The 18,541-nt window shown below is 45.6% G+C and overlaps 1 protein-coding gene across 3 annotated transcripts in view; it reads left to right on the forward strand.

Annotated features, from left to right (window-relative positions):
• nol4lb (nucleolar protein 4-like b) overlaps positions 1–15,896 on the forward strand; it is an 86,531-nt gene extending 70,635 nt beyond the window's left edge. For all 3 annotated transcript variants that reach the window (XM_076275791.1, XM_076275792.1, XM_076275793.1), the window contains 6 exons: positions 6,507–6,958; positions 11,679–11,858; positions 12,117–12,305; positions 12,733–12,852; positions 14,321–14,525; positions 15,265–15,896. In XM_076275791.1, the coding sequence (XP_076131906.1) occupies positions 6,507–6,958; positions 11,679–11,858; positions 12,117–12,305; positions 12,733–12,852; positions 14,321–14,525; positions 15,265–15,509 (1,391 nt within the window). In that variant the 3' untranslated portion in view covers positions 15,510–15,896. The remainder of the gene's footprint in view (positions 1–6,506; positions 6,959–11,678; positions 11,859–12,116; positions 12,306–12,732; positions 12,853–14,320; positions 14,526–15,264) is intronic.
• Positions 15,897–18,541: the final 2,645 nt, after the last annotated feature.

Genomic DNA, 18,541 nt, shown 5'->3' on the forward strand with positions numbered 1-18,541 from the left:
GTACATGGCAAAGTGGAATTTAATTTATTGGCCCCCTCGCTGCATTAAAGAAACAATTCCCTTAATTAATGCCATGGTTTTAATCAGCTCAGCTTATTTAAATCAATGTACACCAGCCGGAATACAATGGAAGCATTGATTTATGCCATGGTTCTATAAAATATAGAATTGACTGTTACAGATTAAATCATATTGATTAAAATGTTTGTGCTCATTTTGGGGGGGGGGGGGAGGCTGGGGGAGTTAAAGCAAAGCGAGGCTTGATGCATCGCTCATTTTTTTAATTAACATGTTGTTATTCCAAACACTGTCGCAATGGCTGCATATTTCCAGCACTCAATTAGATACGGGGTTGGACTGCAAACTGCTCGAGTTGCTTTTAGTGACTGGGACCGATTTACTCTGTTTAACATGTGCCCAACCCTGGGAGACAAAGAGAGATTTGGGGTGGTAATATCCCTATCTTTCTCATGCAGGGAACATGCACACACACACACACACACACACACACACACACACACACACACACACAATAGACTCCAAACTGGGAATTGGTGCGAACATGGAGAAGTGTGTGGGGGCGTTAGATTGAGTATGCCGTATGGTGTGGAATATGATGTGGGTTTTTTGGTGTTGTTTGTTCGTAAGTGTTAACGAACAGTCCCTCCAGGATTTCGCGGAGATCTTTTGAGATTGTATAATATAGGCCTACTTTGATTTTCTGTAATCCTTACTATTTTTACTAACCTTAGTTGAACTCAATAATTTTTTTTTTTAAAAATCGCAACTATTTTTGCAATTTTCACTTGCTCTCGCAATTTCTTCACAAAACAAATGCCTAAAACACAACTCCCATCGCAATTTTTTAGAAATGTTGTCGCGAAATCAGCCATTTTAGGTTGCAACAATCTAAAAAAATCTCTGCGAAATCCTGGAGAATGTTTATGCAAGTAAGCAGATAATTAATATTAGCCTTCTATTTATTGTCATCAAAACTTCAGAGGAACGAAGTTTTAGGACAGTCTCTGGTGTCTGCAGAAGTGAGTGGGGCATCTGGCTCAATATTCTGCACGAGGGACTGTTGTGGCAGGTGAAATTTCTTGCGGAATCTACAATGATTGGTCAAATATGCCGAAATGTTGCGGTGTTTGGACAAAATTGCAAGGTCGCCCCAGAATTCAAGATGATATGCAGGGATTTGTTGAATACGAGTTAATTGTTGCGATCCGATTACAACATTGCAAATTCCTGGATGGACTGAATGAAGATTGGGAGGGTGTCTTGGTCCCTTTGTGTGTCTGCAGTTTGTTGGAGGATGTGTATGTTTGTGTGTGTGTGTGTGTGTGAGTGAGAGAGAGAGAGAGAGAGAGAGAGAGAGAGAGAGAGAGAGAGAGAGAGAGAGAGAGAGAGAGAGAGAGAGAGAGAGAGAGAGAGAGAGAGAGAGAGAGAGAGAGAGAGAGAGAGAGAGAGAGAGAGAGAGAGAGAGAGAGAGAGAGAGAGAGAGAGAGGGTGGGAAATGGAACCAGGCTGGATGGCTAAGGCAGTGTTCAGGCTGCAGTCTTTCATCTCCCACAGAGGGGCATTACAGGGAAGGTGATGATTGACAGTCTTCGATGACAACCCCTTCACCTGCCAAAGTCCTCCTAAGCCCCTAGAAAGGCACGTGTGTGAATGTGTGTTTATGCATGTATGCATACATATGTATGCATGTGACCAGCTGTAGGAGGGTGAATCAGTGTGTTTGTGTCTTTGCATCCAAGTGCACATGACTCTGAATGACTGTGTGTGTGTGTGTGTATCGGTGTGTGGGTGTGTATGGGTGTGCTGCAAAAGCTTATGTGTCAGCGTGTGCTTGTGTGTCCTTGTCCCTTGCAGACCCAGCCCCTCTTAAATACAAACACTGCCCCCCCCCCACCCCAAAAAACCAAGTGCCCCCCTAGCCTGCTAAACACTCCCATGCATCACCGTGACATTCAGGATCCACAGGAGCTGGTGCGCCCTGTCAGCCGCGCAGGAGGAGGAGACACGAGGAGAGGAAGGAGAAGGAGCAGGGCGGCCTCTCCCTCTCAGTCAGGGAGAGAGGGAAGGATTGGGAAAGGGAGAGAGGAAAAGAGCAGAGGATTGGGGAAGGGAAAGAGGGGAGGTGGGGGGGGGAGCAGAAAAGGGTTGGGTCTTTATCCGAGAAGCAAAAAAAAAAAAAAAGACGCAGAGAGAGAAAAGGCGAGGGGGAGGGGGAGAACTGGGATACTGTGTTTCAGGAGTGAGGAGGAGAGAGGGAGATGGCTGTGGGTGGGTGGGTGGTGGTGGTGATGGGTATGGGTGTGGGTGTGAGATTTTAGTGAGAGACGGGAGAGGAGGGGGAGGGATGGGATGGGAAGGAGGAGAGAGAGGGAGAGGGATGCTGGAGACTCTGCAATAGAGGTGGGCAAGCTCAAACAAAAGGCAGGGAAGACAGCGGGACCCGTGAGCGAGCGAAGGAGGGAGCCAGCAGCGTCCCCGCGGAGGGGTCCGCCTAATTGGAGGTTGTTGCCATGAATTAAAAATCAGCCAATTACCGCCTGGGGTGGGAGGGATTTCACCGCGCCAGCACACAGCAGCACTGGTACACAGTAACGGTGAGTTAACACTCAGCCTACCAGAACCGCAGGGACACGCCAATAGAGCAGGGGTCAGTGCCTACAGGGACCACACACACACACACACACACACACACACAGACACACACATGACAACACAAGCTGTACCTCTATCGGTATGCTGCTTGTTCCCGGTATTTTTGAACACACACGTGCAGACACAGACACACACACACATGTACACACACTTTCTCTCTTGCTCTCACTCTCTCACACACACACACACACACACACACACACACACACACACACTTGTCTGACACACCCACAGCTCTCAGCACAGCTCCCATGCTTCTTGCCAGCAGTGTGTGGTCTCAGAGGAGCGTTACTCTGTGAGGAAAATGGAGTGCGCATTAAGAGGGAAGCTGGATAATGCATGTTAACATCCAGGCACATCTCTTGTAGTCTTGGTGTCTTTAGCATAGCTCAAGTCTCTGCCCCCACCGCCTGCCCAACATGTGGATAACACCCCATAATGAAATCTCCATGTTGTTATGGTGATTCCTCAGGCCACCGGTACATCACGCTGAGAAAATTGAACCAGAGCATTTGATTGGTTGTGATGGGGCGCAGTTTTGACAGGTAACAGGGATTGCAGGAGAGCGCCCACTCATCCACCACCTGCCAGGACGCCTGCTCATGACACACACACACTGACACTCACACACACACACACATACTGACACTCACTCACACACACACACACACACACACACACACACACACACACACACTTGTGGCACCATGCAAGCTGAGATGATGACGACTAATTGAAACCTGACTGGGCATTATTGCTGAGCTGAGAGCAGCACAGGTATTATGAATAATCCTGGAGAGGGGTTGTGTGTGCCATGCAAAGTGTTAGTAGAGATAGTATGAAACACTCATATGGACAGTAGCATTAACATCTATCCTAACCTTCCATCTGTTTCCTTATGCATGTCCCTTGCTGTCCTTTGGTTGTTGTTGATATGTGTTTTTGCTGTTGTAGGTCTCATATTGTATTTATTGTTTACTGTATTTAAGTTTATTGTTATAATTTGGAAGCTGTGTTTAAATGTGCTTTATAGACATTTTACAATTGGTCCAATAGGTTGTGTGCGAGAAGCTCATAACTACAGCCTCAAAAGCTGTGATCTTCTCATTTAAGTCTCAGAAGCCTTAAGCTCAATGATACAGGTATGTCACCATACACTTACAAACCTGAGTTTTTTGTGCAAGCGCACATTATGCTTGCATGTACCTGTCCTTAATAGCCAGGGTTGTGCAAAATTCCAGAATTGAATTGAAACTGGCTCTTAAATTCCAATTCAATTCTTGAATTTCACTTGCATTTCCATTGCGGTAGCAAACAGGAAGCAGAATTGCAATTCGAATTTTGCACTAGCTTGCAATAGCTGTTGTTGTTTATGGATCCTCATTGTGGTACAAGCCTTTTCACTATGTGACACACCTAGGTATTTGGAGAAAGCACTTCACACTTCTAGTGAAGCCAAAGTGGAGGTCCTTACCTGTGTGCGTACACACACACACACACCTTCTGCCTAGAGATAGATTTGGCCAGTCTTCCCACAAATAGTTTCAAGGATGTGTTTATTGTATGCTTAGTTTGTATGGGGAAAGGATAGGATCATCCTCTGGCTGAATGCGTACCTCTCTGAAGTCTGTCTCCATATGTCTTTTGACAGAAATTGCACACACACACACACACACAGACACACACACACACAGACACATGAAAAGAATACATACGTGTCTAAAAGCAGACACACTGTAAACATGCTCTCATTCATTTCTGCCACAGTTGCTGATGTGCCGTCATCATCCGACAAATCACTCCAAACCTGGGGAGAGAAAAAGAGATCTTTTATTTTCAGATCTTGACTTCAAAAGTCTCATTGATATGCCAATTGCCTGCAGCGTGGCAAGCAAATTGTTTATTTGGCGTCGTTATCTCTAAGAGTTCTGCCGAGGCAGTGACAGCAGTGGCTCAGAAGAAAGAAAACTGCATCCTGGACAGAGCATCATTTCACCCATACAAATACTGCCGTGAATGGATATATATGCTGAGAGGGAGAGGAGTATGTGTGTGTGTGGGTGTGTGTATGTGTGTGTGTGTGTCTCTTTAAGAGTCAGGAGAGGGGTGTGAGATCTCCTGCAGGATGGAGTGGTCTTGCTGGGGGGGGATTTGTGTTGAGCTGGCAGGAATTAGGCTGGCCTTCCTCTGCGCGCATGAATACTTTTTATACTCTAATAAATACTCCCTCTCCCTTTCCTCCACCAGGGCCGCCCCTCCTCTCACACACTCTCTTGCACTCTCCCATTTCCTCTGCCTCTTTTCACTCTCCTCCACAGCTGCCTCCCTCCCTCTCTCTCTCTCTCTCTGTCATTATCATCATCTTCCTCCCTCGCTCCTTTTTTCATATTTCTCCTTTTCTTTGCTTGCTTGCTCCCTCCCTCCCACCCACCCTCAGTCACTCATTCCCTCCATCCACTGCACTCTGGCGTTGTCCAGCCATCCCCCTCTTCTGCGCTCCTCTCTCCCCCATGACCTGCTCTCTACCCCCCACCCACTGACCTGTTTCCTGAGCTCCCACATGCGCGCTCTGCTCTCTGCACTCTCTCTATCTCTCTGTCTTTCTCACTCTCTCTTTTTCTCTGTCTCTTGCTCTCTCCCTTTTCCTCTTTTTCTCATTCATTCATGTGCTCTCTGCATCTCTGCAGCACCCCTCCCTCTCCTTTTTAGTGATCTGTTCTCTCTCATCCCTCACTGTCTCTCTCTCTCTCTCTTGCTGTCCCCCCATCTCTCTCTCCCTCTCTCTCTGGCTTCCTGCCCCCCCCCCCGACCTGCTCTCTGGCTCTCCTCCCCCTCCCTCTCTGAGTGGAGGCTTTGGAAGCTGACCCCAATACTGCCCTCACAGCACTGTGTCACTCTCCCTACGCAGCACGGTGACTCCAAGCCAAATCTACACACACACTTCAGTCATACATCCAGCTAGTAATGTGTGTGCTCCTATATAAGAGTCTGATACAAACACACACACACACACAATATAGCAGTAGAGGACCTTTGTTTTGTGAGCTGTGTTTTGTGTGTCCTTGACCGCAGCTCTGCACAGTTGGGACGGGGAAAACAAAAGCGTCAGTCTTCAAGAGCCCCCCTCTGCCAGACAAAGGCGCCATCAGTGAACACACACGCAAACACGCCTCTAAGCTGCCTGCAAGCGATTTGATGGACCCAGGATATAGATATTGTGGAGGGTGTGTAGGGGGAGTAACAAGAGGCCAGTAAGACGCATCGGTTTAGGTGAAGGTGTCTTTAGAAAGTGGATGGACAGTGGATTAATAGTTTGCACGCATATGGTAGTGAGTCGTGTGTGGTGTCGAGGATTGTGCGTCTGATGTGGGGTCATATTAGTGTCCTTGAGTGGCATGGAGAGGAGAGCTTGGGAGCGTGGTTCTGCTCTCATGACAGTGCTGGCTCCACTCCAGGCCTGGATCTTTTTAATAAACTAATTCACAGCACTCATCCATTCCTCCCTCTGCACCAACCCAGGAGTTCCAGGCTTCAGCCCACGCATGAGCTGCTAAACACTGCCCCCTGCTGACGCTCTCACCAACCACACACAAGTGTGACACATCAGAAAATGTTTACATCAGAGAGACGTGCTTATGCACTCATGTAATTTTCTACCTTATTTTTCAGTTTCATTGCTCTCCTTTTATTACCCGATGTAGAGTTTTTTGTATTTGTCTTTTTGAGGTGGAAGCCAGTGGCTCATGTTTTATTGCAGTGGTATGATACTGTCTGTTTCCTCAAGACTGACGTCTCTGCATTTCTCCTTCCCTCCCTTTCTCTCCTCCAACCAGATGACTCCTCGTCTGAGAGTGGCAGTGGGAACGGGCCTCTGGCTGTCACTCCTCCCTCCTCGTTAGTGGTGGGTCCGGCCCCCAACAGCCGAGCGGGCTCCACCTCCGCTCTCTGCATTGTCACGGCAGCAGGCTCCTCGGGCAGGGCCTTTGGGGGCCAAGCCGTGAACGGCAACGGCACGTCCGGTCCACCACCGGTGGCGCCTCCCCTGGACTTCAGCACCACGTCATCGTCAGCGTCCTCGCTGGAGGAGCGTGAGCAGCAGTCGCACGTGGTGACACTAAGCGAGCGTCTGGCCCCCGGAGCCCTGCTGGGGCCCGCTTACCCGCTGGACTCCGCCATGGAGGAACTGCGTCGCAAGTACCCTGGCAAGTACGCTGCCGCAGGCATCCCGCTGCCACTTCCCGCCGACCTGCGCCTCGACAGAGACATCAGGGACTGCGGCAACAAGGTGAATGCAAGCATCAACCACACAGCTGCCTTTGGAATTCATGGGGAATTCTCAACAAAAGTGCAAAGACATGCTGAGAAACGGCATGATTGTTTTGTTTGTAGAATAGAATAGAATGTACAATTGAATGGTAAATTGATATCATCATTTCTCTCTCACAATGCTGGTTCTGCTTTGAACAAAAATCTTGGAAACCAGGGCCTGTATTCAAAGCATTTTATTTTACCACTCCACTTTGACATTGTAAATGTTCTCTAACAAGAGTGAAAAGTAGTTTGCAGTAAAGCTAACCAACATTGTCTCTATTGCAAAAATAGTAAGCAGCCTGATAACTTAATTAAATGCTCGGCGGGCCTGATTAAAGTGCTTAGCGGGCCGGATCCGGTCCGCGGGCCATAGTTTGCCCACCCCTGACCGATAAAAAAAACTTTACTGGTTTTCAAAAAAAATCAGCATCGTGTGGACGGGCCCTTAGATGACTTTAGAAACGTAGACGTTTTTCTTTGATGTGTTGATTGCTTCTTTACATGAGTAGCCTATTGATCACTATTGTAGTGGAATGACATGAACGACAACTGAATCAAATAGCCTACCTCATGTGCTTGTAATGATCAACAGGGATTTATTTGTCACACACAGTTACAGTCGCATGTACAGCGTCTTTCAGTTGCATATGCTATAATCCGTTGCCATTCGATAGCTGTAGGCTGTCAAATGAATAAATATGTGCGTATGTGCGTGCATGTGTAGGCTACTGTGTGTGTGTGTGTTTGTGTGTGTGTTTTATGTGTATAGACACCTACGATTACACCTCATTTTTGCTTTTTCATTTTTAACTAGGTGGTGCTATACCTCAAATGAGTGGATATGGGATGGGTTGACATTAGCCTGGGTGTTCCCATGCTGCCCTGCGCACGATTTGATTCACGCTGCTAAGGCAGCCTGGAGACCATGGAGCAAATTTTCGCCTGAGATAGGGGACCAATCACAGAACAAGGGGGAAAGCAAGACGATGATGAGCTATGCACAGACGCATTTGATAGACATCCGTGGCACCCAATAAACGGATCTGGGCATTTTTTTCAAATACGAGAAAATGAACGTTTGGTTCCCAGACCACGTCTCATTGAGAAGTGGTGGCGCTAGCCAGGCTAGGTTGACATGGCCCCTTGAGACCAACATACGAAAAGTTGGTCATCCTAGGCCCTATGGTTCTCCAGATATTCACAGAAAACTGTGTCCGGCCTACCTCCTTTTGGGGGTCCCGGTGCGGCAGTGGATGAAAGATCAAAGTGTCCCGGGAGTGGTTGACAGAAATTTACTGAAGAAAAAATAAACAAATAAAATATCCGGAAGAAAAAACAAACTCTGACTAAACCTATTTGACCGCCACTTTGTTAGTGCGGCAGTCATAATAATACAAGTCAAAGACTACTGCAGCAACTGCTTTTCGATGCCTGCCATTCAAAGCACTTTTGCTGACTTCCACATTCTCCAACCATCTCAGCATGAGGTCAAAATTGGTTCTTTTGTTCCTGCAACTTGGTACATGGACATTGTATAATAACAGTTATTAGTGGTACTTGGTGGTCCTCACAAAGGCCATAGCCAACCTCCCATTTCCTTCACCCTCTCTACTTAATGTCCATTAGTGCAATTGTTGGTGCTTACTGTATGGGGGTCCTCGGTTTTTGGACCTCGGTATTTCAAAACTGTATGCGGCCCTGGTTGCCTCGGCGACCATTAGGTTTTTTTTATAATGGATTTATATCTGAAAATGTTCAGAGCTCCAAACTGTACAAGTATACCAAGTTTCATCCTTTTATGGAAAAAAACTGACCTAATTTGCATATATCACATGCACAATAAGTTCAGTAAAACTGCCAGTACAATTTTTGGCCTTTGACCTAGATGCACAAATGATGCTAATTTTGACAATGTTCCATCACTTGGATTTTCAAAAATGATCTCTGTTGCAAAGTTTTGGGTTGGGTAAAATCTTCTCACAGATTAGCCTAATGGAAATGCAGATACTTATGCTTAGATTGTTAATACTGTTTTTGAACAGTTTACTTAATGAGCTTCTAACAAAAGTAGGCTAATATATATTTTATGTTTTGGCCCTTCAGTTGAGTTCAACATAAAATGGACACAACGAAATAACAAACACTTGATTTATTTAAAAAAAAATAGTTGTTTAGATTAGTCGACTAATTTGAAAAATTAGTCGAAAGATTAGTCATTAGAAAATTAGTAGTTAGTGGCAGCACTAATCAGTTTACCGTATTGTCCACAAAAATAATGTGCACCATTTATTCGATGCTGGGTGAGTCTATTAGATTACATACAGCAGGCCTGGTTCGCATGGATATGCATCATCATCCCTTGAGGCTGCTTGGCTATACATTAGTCTTTTAAATTTACCACATAGTTAATTTTAATTCAACCTGTACATAATTGCTTACTTGTGCTCATTCAAAACAAATCTGAAAATAGCTGATTCTTGCTTCCGTTAAAACATAAATATTATTATGATAGATGCCTTCTTGATTCTGAAAATAAAGCAAAATATCTTTGAGAAGTATACCTTGAGAAGTCTTTAGGAAGTTTAACACTCAATTAAAGTATGTAGGAAAGTGATTATATCGACAGCAAATGTCATTATAGTGATATAATACGGTTTATCACCCAGAGAGAAGAAATAATCTTTTCTGATTGTCTGGTAGGGTGGCTATGAAGTAGATATGGTAAAAAAGTTAATCACCATTCCATATCAATGCTAGCCTGGGAAAAACCCAGACGTACTTCCGGCAAATTCGAGATTCGCTCTCAAAGTCCGTCTGGCCAAGACCCATTCTAGCCCATTTCCAATTTTCCTAGATGGAGGCACCAATCAGAACCCTTGAGGCGGGCTTTACACGATGACGATATTGAAGAATGTTGAAGAAGCCACGTTTTTTTTTTTAAATGTCCCGGTCAGCCAGAAAGAAATTGCTCGTTTGAACGTGAACGGTTTTGTTCAGAGCTGAAAATGCAATTGTGTTTGACAGAAGGCAGATGTAATAGTGACAAAATATTAGCTTTCAGGCATGATGTCTTTGTAAATTAGCCTACGTTTAATTAAAAAGTGGTTAATTCTTCCTGCTTCTCCCTACAACCAGACAGTGTTGCAAATGTGTGTTTCCGTCACTCTGTCTCTTTCGTTGCTCTGATTGGTTTTTGGCCTCTCCGATTGCGTCCGAGGCATTTTGATCGGCGTCCATTTGGGAACGCCCTTTGGAAATGGGCTGTGAACGAACCTTCCCCAGACCCACTCTCAGTTACGACTGAGAAGGGTCTGGTTTTAACCGGGCTATATCAATGCTGTTTTGAATGGTAACTATATAACAACCACACTAAACATTTAGTAAACAAAGGTTTAAACTGGAAGCCGCAAGCTACAGTACCCACCGTTATCAATAAGTCAGGACCCCCTGGACCCCCTGAAAGGAGGGTAGAGCGGAGACACATTTTTCTGTGAATATCTTGAGAACCGTAGGGCCTAATAGGACCACATGTTTTTAGTATGTTGGTCTCAAGGGGCCTTGTCAACCACTCATTTGATATATAGTGCCACCTACTTGAAAATGAAAAAGCAAAAATGAGGTGTTGTAATCGCAGATATCTCTGTCTGACAACGTCAAAACTGCACAAAATTGAAGGTGTAGGATCATTCTGACACCCTCTGAATGCATGCCAAGTTTCGTGAAATTCCGTTCATGGGGGCCATACAAGAAATTAATTAATGTGTAAATTTAGTGACTGTACACTACGCATGCACACACACACACACACTCATGAACACACGCAAACACACACATAAAGATACATGCGCACACATGTAGGCACACACACACACACACACATACACATAAACATAAACGCACACAAACACACACAGACACACACAAGCACACACACACACACACACACAGCTTACTTGGCTGATCAGCATAAAAGACCGACTCTTTATATACCTCCTCCTAGCCTTTTTGTTCTCTTAGAATAGAGAATGGATGGAGAGTTCTAAAAGGATGAGCCTGGAAGAAAAGACGACCTGAATGGGACATTCTTGAGAAATTTGGAATCGTTGCAGAATAGCCAGTGAATGGAGAGTTGTGCAGCCAGATAGTCTTTTTTTCTTACATCCTTCTCTCACCTGTACATACATACAAACACGACCATTGGCCACTGGCCATTGAGTGGTGATGCAAGATGAGCAGATCTTGCAGCTCACAATGTACGTAGACCTTGGAAAAAGTGGACATGATGTTAGGCTTTATTTAAAGGCTGGCGAATAGGGATGGATGAATTGTTTCATTAGGATTTCTTATATAATATTTTCATGCCCGTCTCCATTGGTGGCCGCTTCTCTGAATGGCCTTGCTGTCATTGTTCTCTGGGGGGATGACTTGGTGCTCAGAAAAGCTTACCTCCGTCCTTGTTTGCCTTACTTTATGTGCTCCCTCTTCCCCACAGTGTTTTTGTGTTTTGTGTTTTTTTTGTGTCTGCTTTTGTTGGTAATTTTGCATCTCTGTTTTGGGTGTGTGTGTGTGTCTGTGCTTGTTTGTGTGTGTGTGTGTGTGTGTGTGTGTGTGTGTGTGTGTGTGTGTGTGTGTGTGTGTGTGTGTGTGTGTGTGTGTGTGTGTGTGTGTGTGTGTGTGTGCTTGTGTGTGTGCAGTCTCCTCAATACAGCTCAGGTAGCTATGACTCTGTGAAGATGGAGATCTGTCCAGAGGACCTCACCATGGGCCGTGCACAGGCAGCCGACGACGATGACGATGACCATGATGACCATGACGACAACGATAAGATCAACGACACTGAGGGAGTGGACCCAGAGCGGTTAAAGGCCTTCAATGTAAGACACTCATCTGCCATATTCCCGCTGTAGCTGTTATCTGCGCCATCAAATGCTACACCTGCTGAATCCCTTATCTCCACTCTACATGTCTTTACTGCTCTTACCGCTTAACCCCATATCTTTGCCATATTTCCCTTTTTTTCCCCTTTCTACTTTTTGCTCTTTCTTTTTCCTACCTGTCTCTCTCTGTCCTATCTTTATCTTTACTTATGTCTGTATCTCCTTCCCGTCTCATCCAACGCCTGTCCCTGGCAGATGTTTGTGCGTCTCTTTGTGGATGAAAATCTGGACCGAATGGTGCCCATCTCCAAGCAGCCGAAGGAGAAGATCCAGGCCATCATCGAGTCGTGCTGCCGCCAGTTTCCTGAGTTTCAGGAGCGCGCTCGCAAACGCATACGTACCTACCTCAAGTCCTGCCGCCGCATGAAGAAGAACGGCATGGAGGTATGTGGGCCTGTGTGTGTATGTGTGTGTGTGTGTGTTCACAGTGACTTGCACTAAAACTAGACATTATAAATGATTTATAATCGGACGCCCTCCATGTTTTGTTTGAGAAAGTCTCTCTGTCCCTGGTGCTGGAGTGAAGCCCCTCACTGTGCTCACAGTGCTTTATTGAGCCACTCTGAGTTACAGATCAGGTGGAGGGAATGAAATGAAGCATGTTTCTGATTCCCGCGTCCACACGAATACGCGAAGCCTGCATTTTCAAATAAAACGGGGTCGCCAGTGTTTTCAAATCTTTCTGTTTCCAGAGCTCGAAAACACCAGGGTAATGTAGACAAGAGGCCGAATCGTAAAAAAAAAAAAGACTGGTAGACTGCTGCAAACACCCATAGCGTAGTGTTTATTTATTGTTGTTTGTTTTCTCCAGACTCGACCGACGCCACCTCACCTCACCTCTGCCATGGCGGAGAACATCCTGGCTGCCGCCTGCGAGAGTGAATCACGCAAGGCCGCCAAGAGGATGCGCATGGACGTCTACCAGGCACATGTGAGTCTCTCTCTCTCTCTCTCTCTCTCTCTCTCTCTCTCTCTCTCTCTCTCTCTCTCTCTCTCACTCTGTATGATCACTGCTTGTCATCATTGCTGTGTCCTATATTATATCTGCACTGCAAAAAATGATATCTTATCTTATAACCAAGTGTTATAATCTTATATTAAGATAAAAAAAAATCTAGTTAGTATTGTTTTTAGTATAAAAATACTTACTTTGAGCTTTCTTTATAATTTTTTGCAGTGTGTGCATATGTATACAGTAGGAGTGTGTGTTGTAGGTCTGTAGGCGGGAGGAGAGTGCATGCCAGTGACACTGGGCTGGATGCCAGTGTGTCTTGTGGCAGACAGGGGCAACAGCAGGGTATCTTGTGCCACTTTATCGCAGTCTACACATAAAACCATTTTGATGGACTCTGTTTGCCCATTTAGAGAGTGTAGACAGTTGGCCAGTGGCAAAACTAAACCGGTTTGACAGAACTGTTTGGAATCAGAATTTGCATGGGCCCTGGTATATAATGTTTTTTGTCTGTCTAAAGGTTTTGCAGGCTATCCTTACCTATTTTGTGGTATTTTGTCCACTAAGCTGATGTCATTCATGTAAATATGTATTTATTTATTTAGGCTTATTTGTTAGCCCAGTAATTAGAGTACTCTCTATATATACAGTAAATATGTCAGGATAGTAGTCAGATATAGATAAGACAGATTGATGTGTCCCAGGTTTGACCACAAAGATTCTATTTAACTTCTAAGCCAACAAACCTTTTTACTTTGAAATTCAATTTTGTAGCTTGCAGATATTTCTTCCAGTTCTCTGCACAGCATAATAAATATAATCCATGGGCTTGGATCTGTGCCTGTCACAAGGTCCGAATTCTAGGTTTTTTAACAGAGAATCATTAGGTTTGATTGATAGGCTTGATTAACACTCACAATGTAATGTGGTAATGTGATTATGTTATGTCATTCACACCATTCAGTAAGGACGTGTAAACATCTAAGCATCTAAGAAATGTGGCAACTAACATCTAAATAATGTGCCACAAGAGTGGGAAAGACTGTAACATGTCAGCGGTTGTCTCCACAGTTTTGCAGAGCTATACAGCCTGCAGGCCTGTAGCCATTTATTTATATATGGTTACAAATACGCATGTGCGCATTTAATCTTTGGGCTGATGTGTTCCTTGTTCCAAAGGCCAGATGTGTTCCTTGTTCCAAAGGCCAGATGACATGTGGTTTTTACTGTGGTGAAGGACTGATAGTGACATTATCACTGAAACCACACGTCAGTGGAGGGTATGTGCAGAGCACACCCCAGTTGTGACTGTAGGAAAGAGGTGAGGTGGTGTAGTGCTGAATCTTATAGATTAATGTTTTTGTTTGTGTATGTGCGTACGTGTGTGTGCATGCGTGTGTGCGTGCATGTGTGTGTGTGTGTGCGCGCGTGTGTGTGTGTGTGTCAGGAGGAGCCCATTGCTCTGGACAAGCCCAGCACCCGTGAGCCGGCCTCCCTGGCCCACTCTGCGTACTCTTTGGCTGCCACGGCGTACTCCCAGGATCAGCTGTACATCAACGGAGGCCTCAACTACAGTTACCGTGGCTACAGCGGACTGGGCGCCAGCATGCCACAGCCCGTTTCCCTGACGACTGGCACGGCACAGAGCAACGGTGAGGGGCGTTATCTGCTGATTGACAGGATCATAAGTGACTCTTATAACAGGACTGATGAAAAGAGACGCCTTTAAGACACAGCAGAAAAGAGAAAAATAACGAAACAGCTTGACACCACTTAAACACTGTGCACATGTGTGTGTTCATAGTGTGTGTGTGGGTCTTACATAGTATCTAATCAGATCACACCCACGCTACAATTTTCAAATGTTCTGCTAATTCAGAATTAATGCACGAAGACACAGAAAAAACACTTTAATTAAAAGTATGTTCTGAAAATACACTGTAAGCTTTTAGATTTTTTTTATTATTATTTAAGTTATTTAAATTATTTAAAAGTACGTACTTGCTATACTAAATTCTGTTAACGGCTTCCAAGTAATTTGGTGAAATTAAGGTTTCAAGGAGCTACATTTAGTCAATCAATACTCTTTACAGTAGCATTTTGCAATGAATTTGAAGCGTACATAATGTTTTTTTTATATAATTTTCTAGTGTACATTGTTACAGAGGTCTTGGCACAAACTATTGTCTCACGTAAAAATGTTAAACGTATATCTATTGTCTGTATCTCCAAGGCCTCTCTCACCTCAGCATACATTTGAAGCATACATTATGTGTGTTAGATGAATATGTTTTTTGCATACGTTTCTACTTTGCATTGTTTCAGGGGCTTTGGCACAAACTTGTTTACTATAAGTACTATATGCCTGTCTCAATTGTCTGTGTCTTCCAGGCCCCACTGACCTCAGCATGAAGTCGCTGGTGTCCAGCTCGTCCTCCTCATCCAGTTCCAACAGCCACGCCCACACCCATGGGCGCAACGGCAGCAGCGGCGGGGCAGGCGGAGGCACATCAGCCCAGCTCAGCCCCACCGAGATCACAGCCGTGCGGCAGCTGATCGCCGGCTACCGCGAGTCGGCAGCCTTCCTGCTGCGCTCGGCCGACGAGCTGGAGAACCTCATCCTGCAGCAGAACTGATCCAGGGACGCTGGAGCGCCCACACACTCATCCGTCCACCCTTCTTGCTCTCGCTCTCCCTCTCTCTCTCTCTCCTCCCTGTCCCTGTGCTCTTTTCTATTGCTCTCTGTGACGCTACCACACTGCCCCCGCAGCTTCTCTCTCGCTCCAACTCAGATCCTGGCTCTCCTCCTCAACCTCTCTCTCCTCCCAAGCCTCTCGCTCCGTTCGGGGGCTCAACACCTCAACGCACCCACCTCGATCCTAAAATAAATTTTGACTGCTAAAATATTCAGATAACGAAAGAGTGGTGAGTGAAAAGAGAGATAAGCCTTGAGAGCATGGATAGAGACTGGGGGCTGAAAAGAAAGGAACAGAAAAGAGAGAGGAAGAAACATTTGGGCAACAATCCCCACCCCCCCCCCCCCCCCCCCCACCTGTGCCCCTGACCCGTGTGGGTGAGTGATGTGGGCTCTGAAGCAGGATGCTATATACATGACGCCAGTGAGATTTACAAGACACCTCTCTTCACCTCCCTCCTCGAGAGAGAGCCCCTTACAAAAAGACTCCTCACATTATCAACTAAAACACTTTGTCTAACTGGAAAGTATAAATAATGTCCTTGTTTAATGTTTATTTTTTTGTTTGTTCGTTCGTTTTCTTCTTTTCTTGTGAGTGTGTGCGTGTGTGTGTGTGCACACGTGTGTGCGTGTGCGTGCGTGAGCAAATGAAAGGAAAGAGTGAGAGACTTATGAACCTGCTGTAAATAATGCTCTCAGTGTCCTAAAGCACTTTCCCCCCTACTTCTCCAGACCTCGCCCTCTCCCTCCCAGTTCTCTCCCTGGGGAGGATCGCTTATCTTATGCATAAGGAGATGCCATTGCTACCACCCTGACCTCAAACACACCCCCACCCACCCACCCTTGAAAAAAAAAAAAATACCTCAGATCTGCCGGGTCTTCTGTGTTCTCGACTCCTGGCCGACTTCACCAGAGTTGCTTTTAGAGGCTCAGGTGAGGGAAACGGGAGATTCAAGTGAAGGGTTTGGTCCAACAGCATTTCCGTGTTGTTTCATGTGTAAATATTGGCATCATTTTTTTGAGCTGAAGTGACTTGACTACCACTAGAAAGTTTGTGACGTCCCCACCCCCTTCACCGCCATGGTAACCTGATATCACCCATCCTCCCCCCTCCCCTAACCCGTCGTTGCCCCACCATCATCTCAGACTTGTGTTGTCTGTGGGACTTGGACTTTTTCTTTGAGGGGCCAATTGCACTTGCCATAGCCGGCCCAGCACAGCATATGGCTCTCCACATGAGCGGATGGGTCGGACCACCCCATCACCTCGGATGCCAAATCTCTCTGTCCTCAGCGTGGCACACACCACGTCCTCTCCTTGGCTTTTGGCTCATCGCATCTAGCTTTTTTCCCCAACTCCCTATGCTTCATACCTTTTGCTTTGCCTCCCCTCCTCTACACTCCGCTCTCCTCTGCTCAGTAATGAGGGGTTTGGAGGACAGAGTCATCTGTCTCTTGTCTTTATATCTGTTGACTCAACTATTTTTTCTTTTCTTTTAAAAAAACAAAATGGCCATTAATCCATGTTGCTGCTATGGACTGGACTCTAATTTGCCACAGACCTGAAACCTCAAGAAGTCAGGACCGCCAGCCTGCTGCACAACCAGACCACCTCAAGACCAAATCCATGGACCAAGACCATGAAGAGGCAGACGTGGGAGGAGAACTGATGAAACTGTAAAATCCGCAAGAAAAACTGATAGATGGGAGACTTGAAAGAAAAAAAATACTTTAGAAAAAAAAAGACAAAAAACTGCCGTCTACTTTTTTTTACTGTTGTTTTTTTCTGTGAAATTTCTATTTTCGTGGCTTGCAATGTGATTTGGCATTCTTCTGTTGGTTTCACAGGGCTGTTTGCTTTTACTCTCTTATCTCTCTCGTGCGCTTATCCTTATTTCTTTGCTGTGAGAGAGAATATTGTGACACTTTGAAGTGAGCTCAGCTCCTAAGGTTCACACGTAACCCCCCCTCCCAACCTCCGACTCACAGTGGGTCAGGAGAGTCCTCTGGACCCATCACCTCAGCCTCCAGGAGGGCTACTCAGATCTTTGACCTATAGCGAATGAAATGCAAACTTTAATTTATTGATTCAATTCTTTTTTACATTTCATATGCCTGGTTTCCCCTCTTTTTGTTTGTTTTTCTTCTCAATGACAGTCGGGCTTGTAGGGGTTGACTGTCACATCACTGTTATCTTTTGCTCCCTTTTGCACACAGAAAATGCAGCAGAGAAGCCCAGTGGCAGGCAGCTGAGGGAGGGAGGGTGGGTGGTTGGTGTCACTGTTTATGTGGAGTGAGTAAGGGAAGAGTTCTCCATCTCACACCAGTGTGGGCTGGGCTCTGCTGAAGGGGGATAGAGTGTGACCGTGCAGTTGATAATCATAGCGTTCCTGACCGTCGGCAGTTGGGTTAACCCACGCTAGGTGGGTGGCTCAGGTGTGATCACACTTACCTGCGGTCACCACATGCCAAGGTTAGGGCTCTGTCGAAAACAACTCGCATATGAGTGTGACTGAATGTGTGAGAGCTCATGTAGACTTCAGAGTCACGTGTGTAGAGGCTCCGTGGCATTGCAAGCACCCACTGTGTCCCTGCACCATAGAGTTAAACACCCCTATCCTTACCCCATGCATGGGCATCCTATTTATGTGTGCGTCATTTCTTGGCCCGCGGCAACACATTTTGAAGAATTGAGAAGAGAAAATTTAATATATTTTATTTATGAAAAGTGGAATGGTTAAATGTACAGTCGAAATGTGTGGGAGCTGTCTATTCTAAAATGCTGTTGGTAAAACAAATGACAAAAGAAAAATGAACAAAATATGCAAAAATGACCAGTCTGAGGCTACACCTCACTGTGTTCTCTCTCTCCCCCCCTCTTCCTTCCCCTGGTCCTTCACCTTGTCCCCTGTGTCAGCGGTGTGTGTGTGAGCGGTGATGCCACTGAATCATCTCTCCTCTCTCGTGTCTTTGA

The sequence above is a fragment of the Alosa pseudoharengus genome, unplaced genomic scaffold (genome assembly GCF_046254945.1).
Source record: "Alosa pseudoharengus isolate Yale_2024_CS ecotype anadromous, Long Island Sound unplaced genomic scaffold, YU_APseudo_1.1 YU_APseudo_1.1_scf_9, whole genome shotgun sequence".
Lineage (NCBI taxonomy): Eukaryota > Metazoa > Chordata > Actinopteri > Clupeiformes > Clupeidae > Alosa > Alosa pseudoharengus.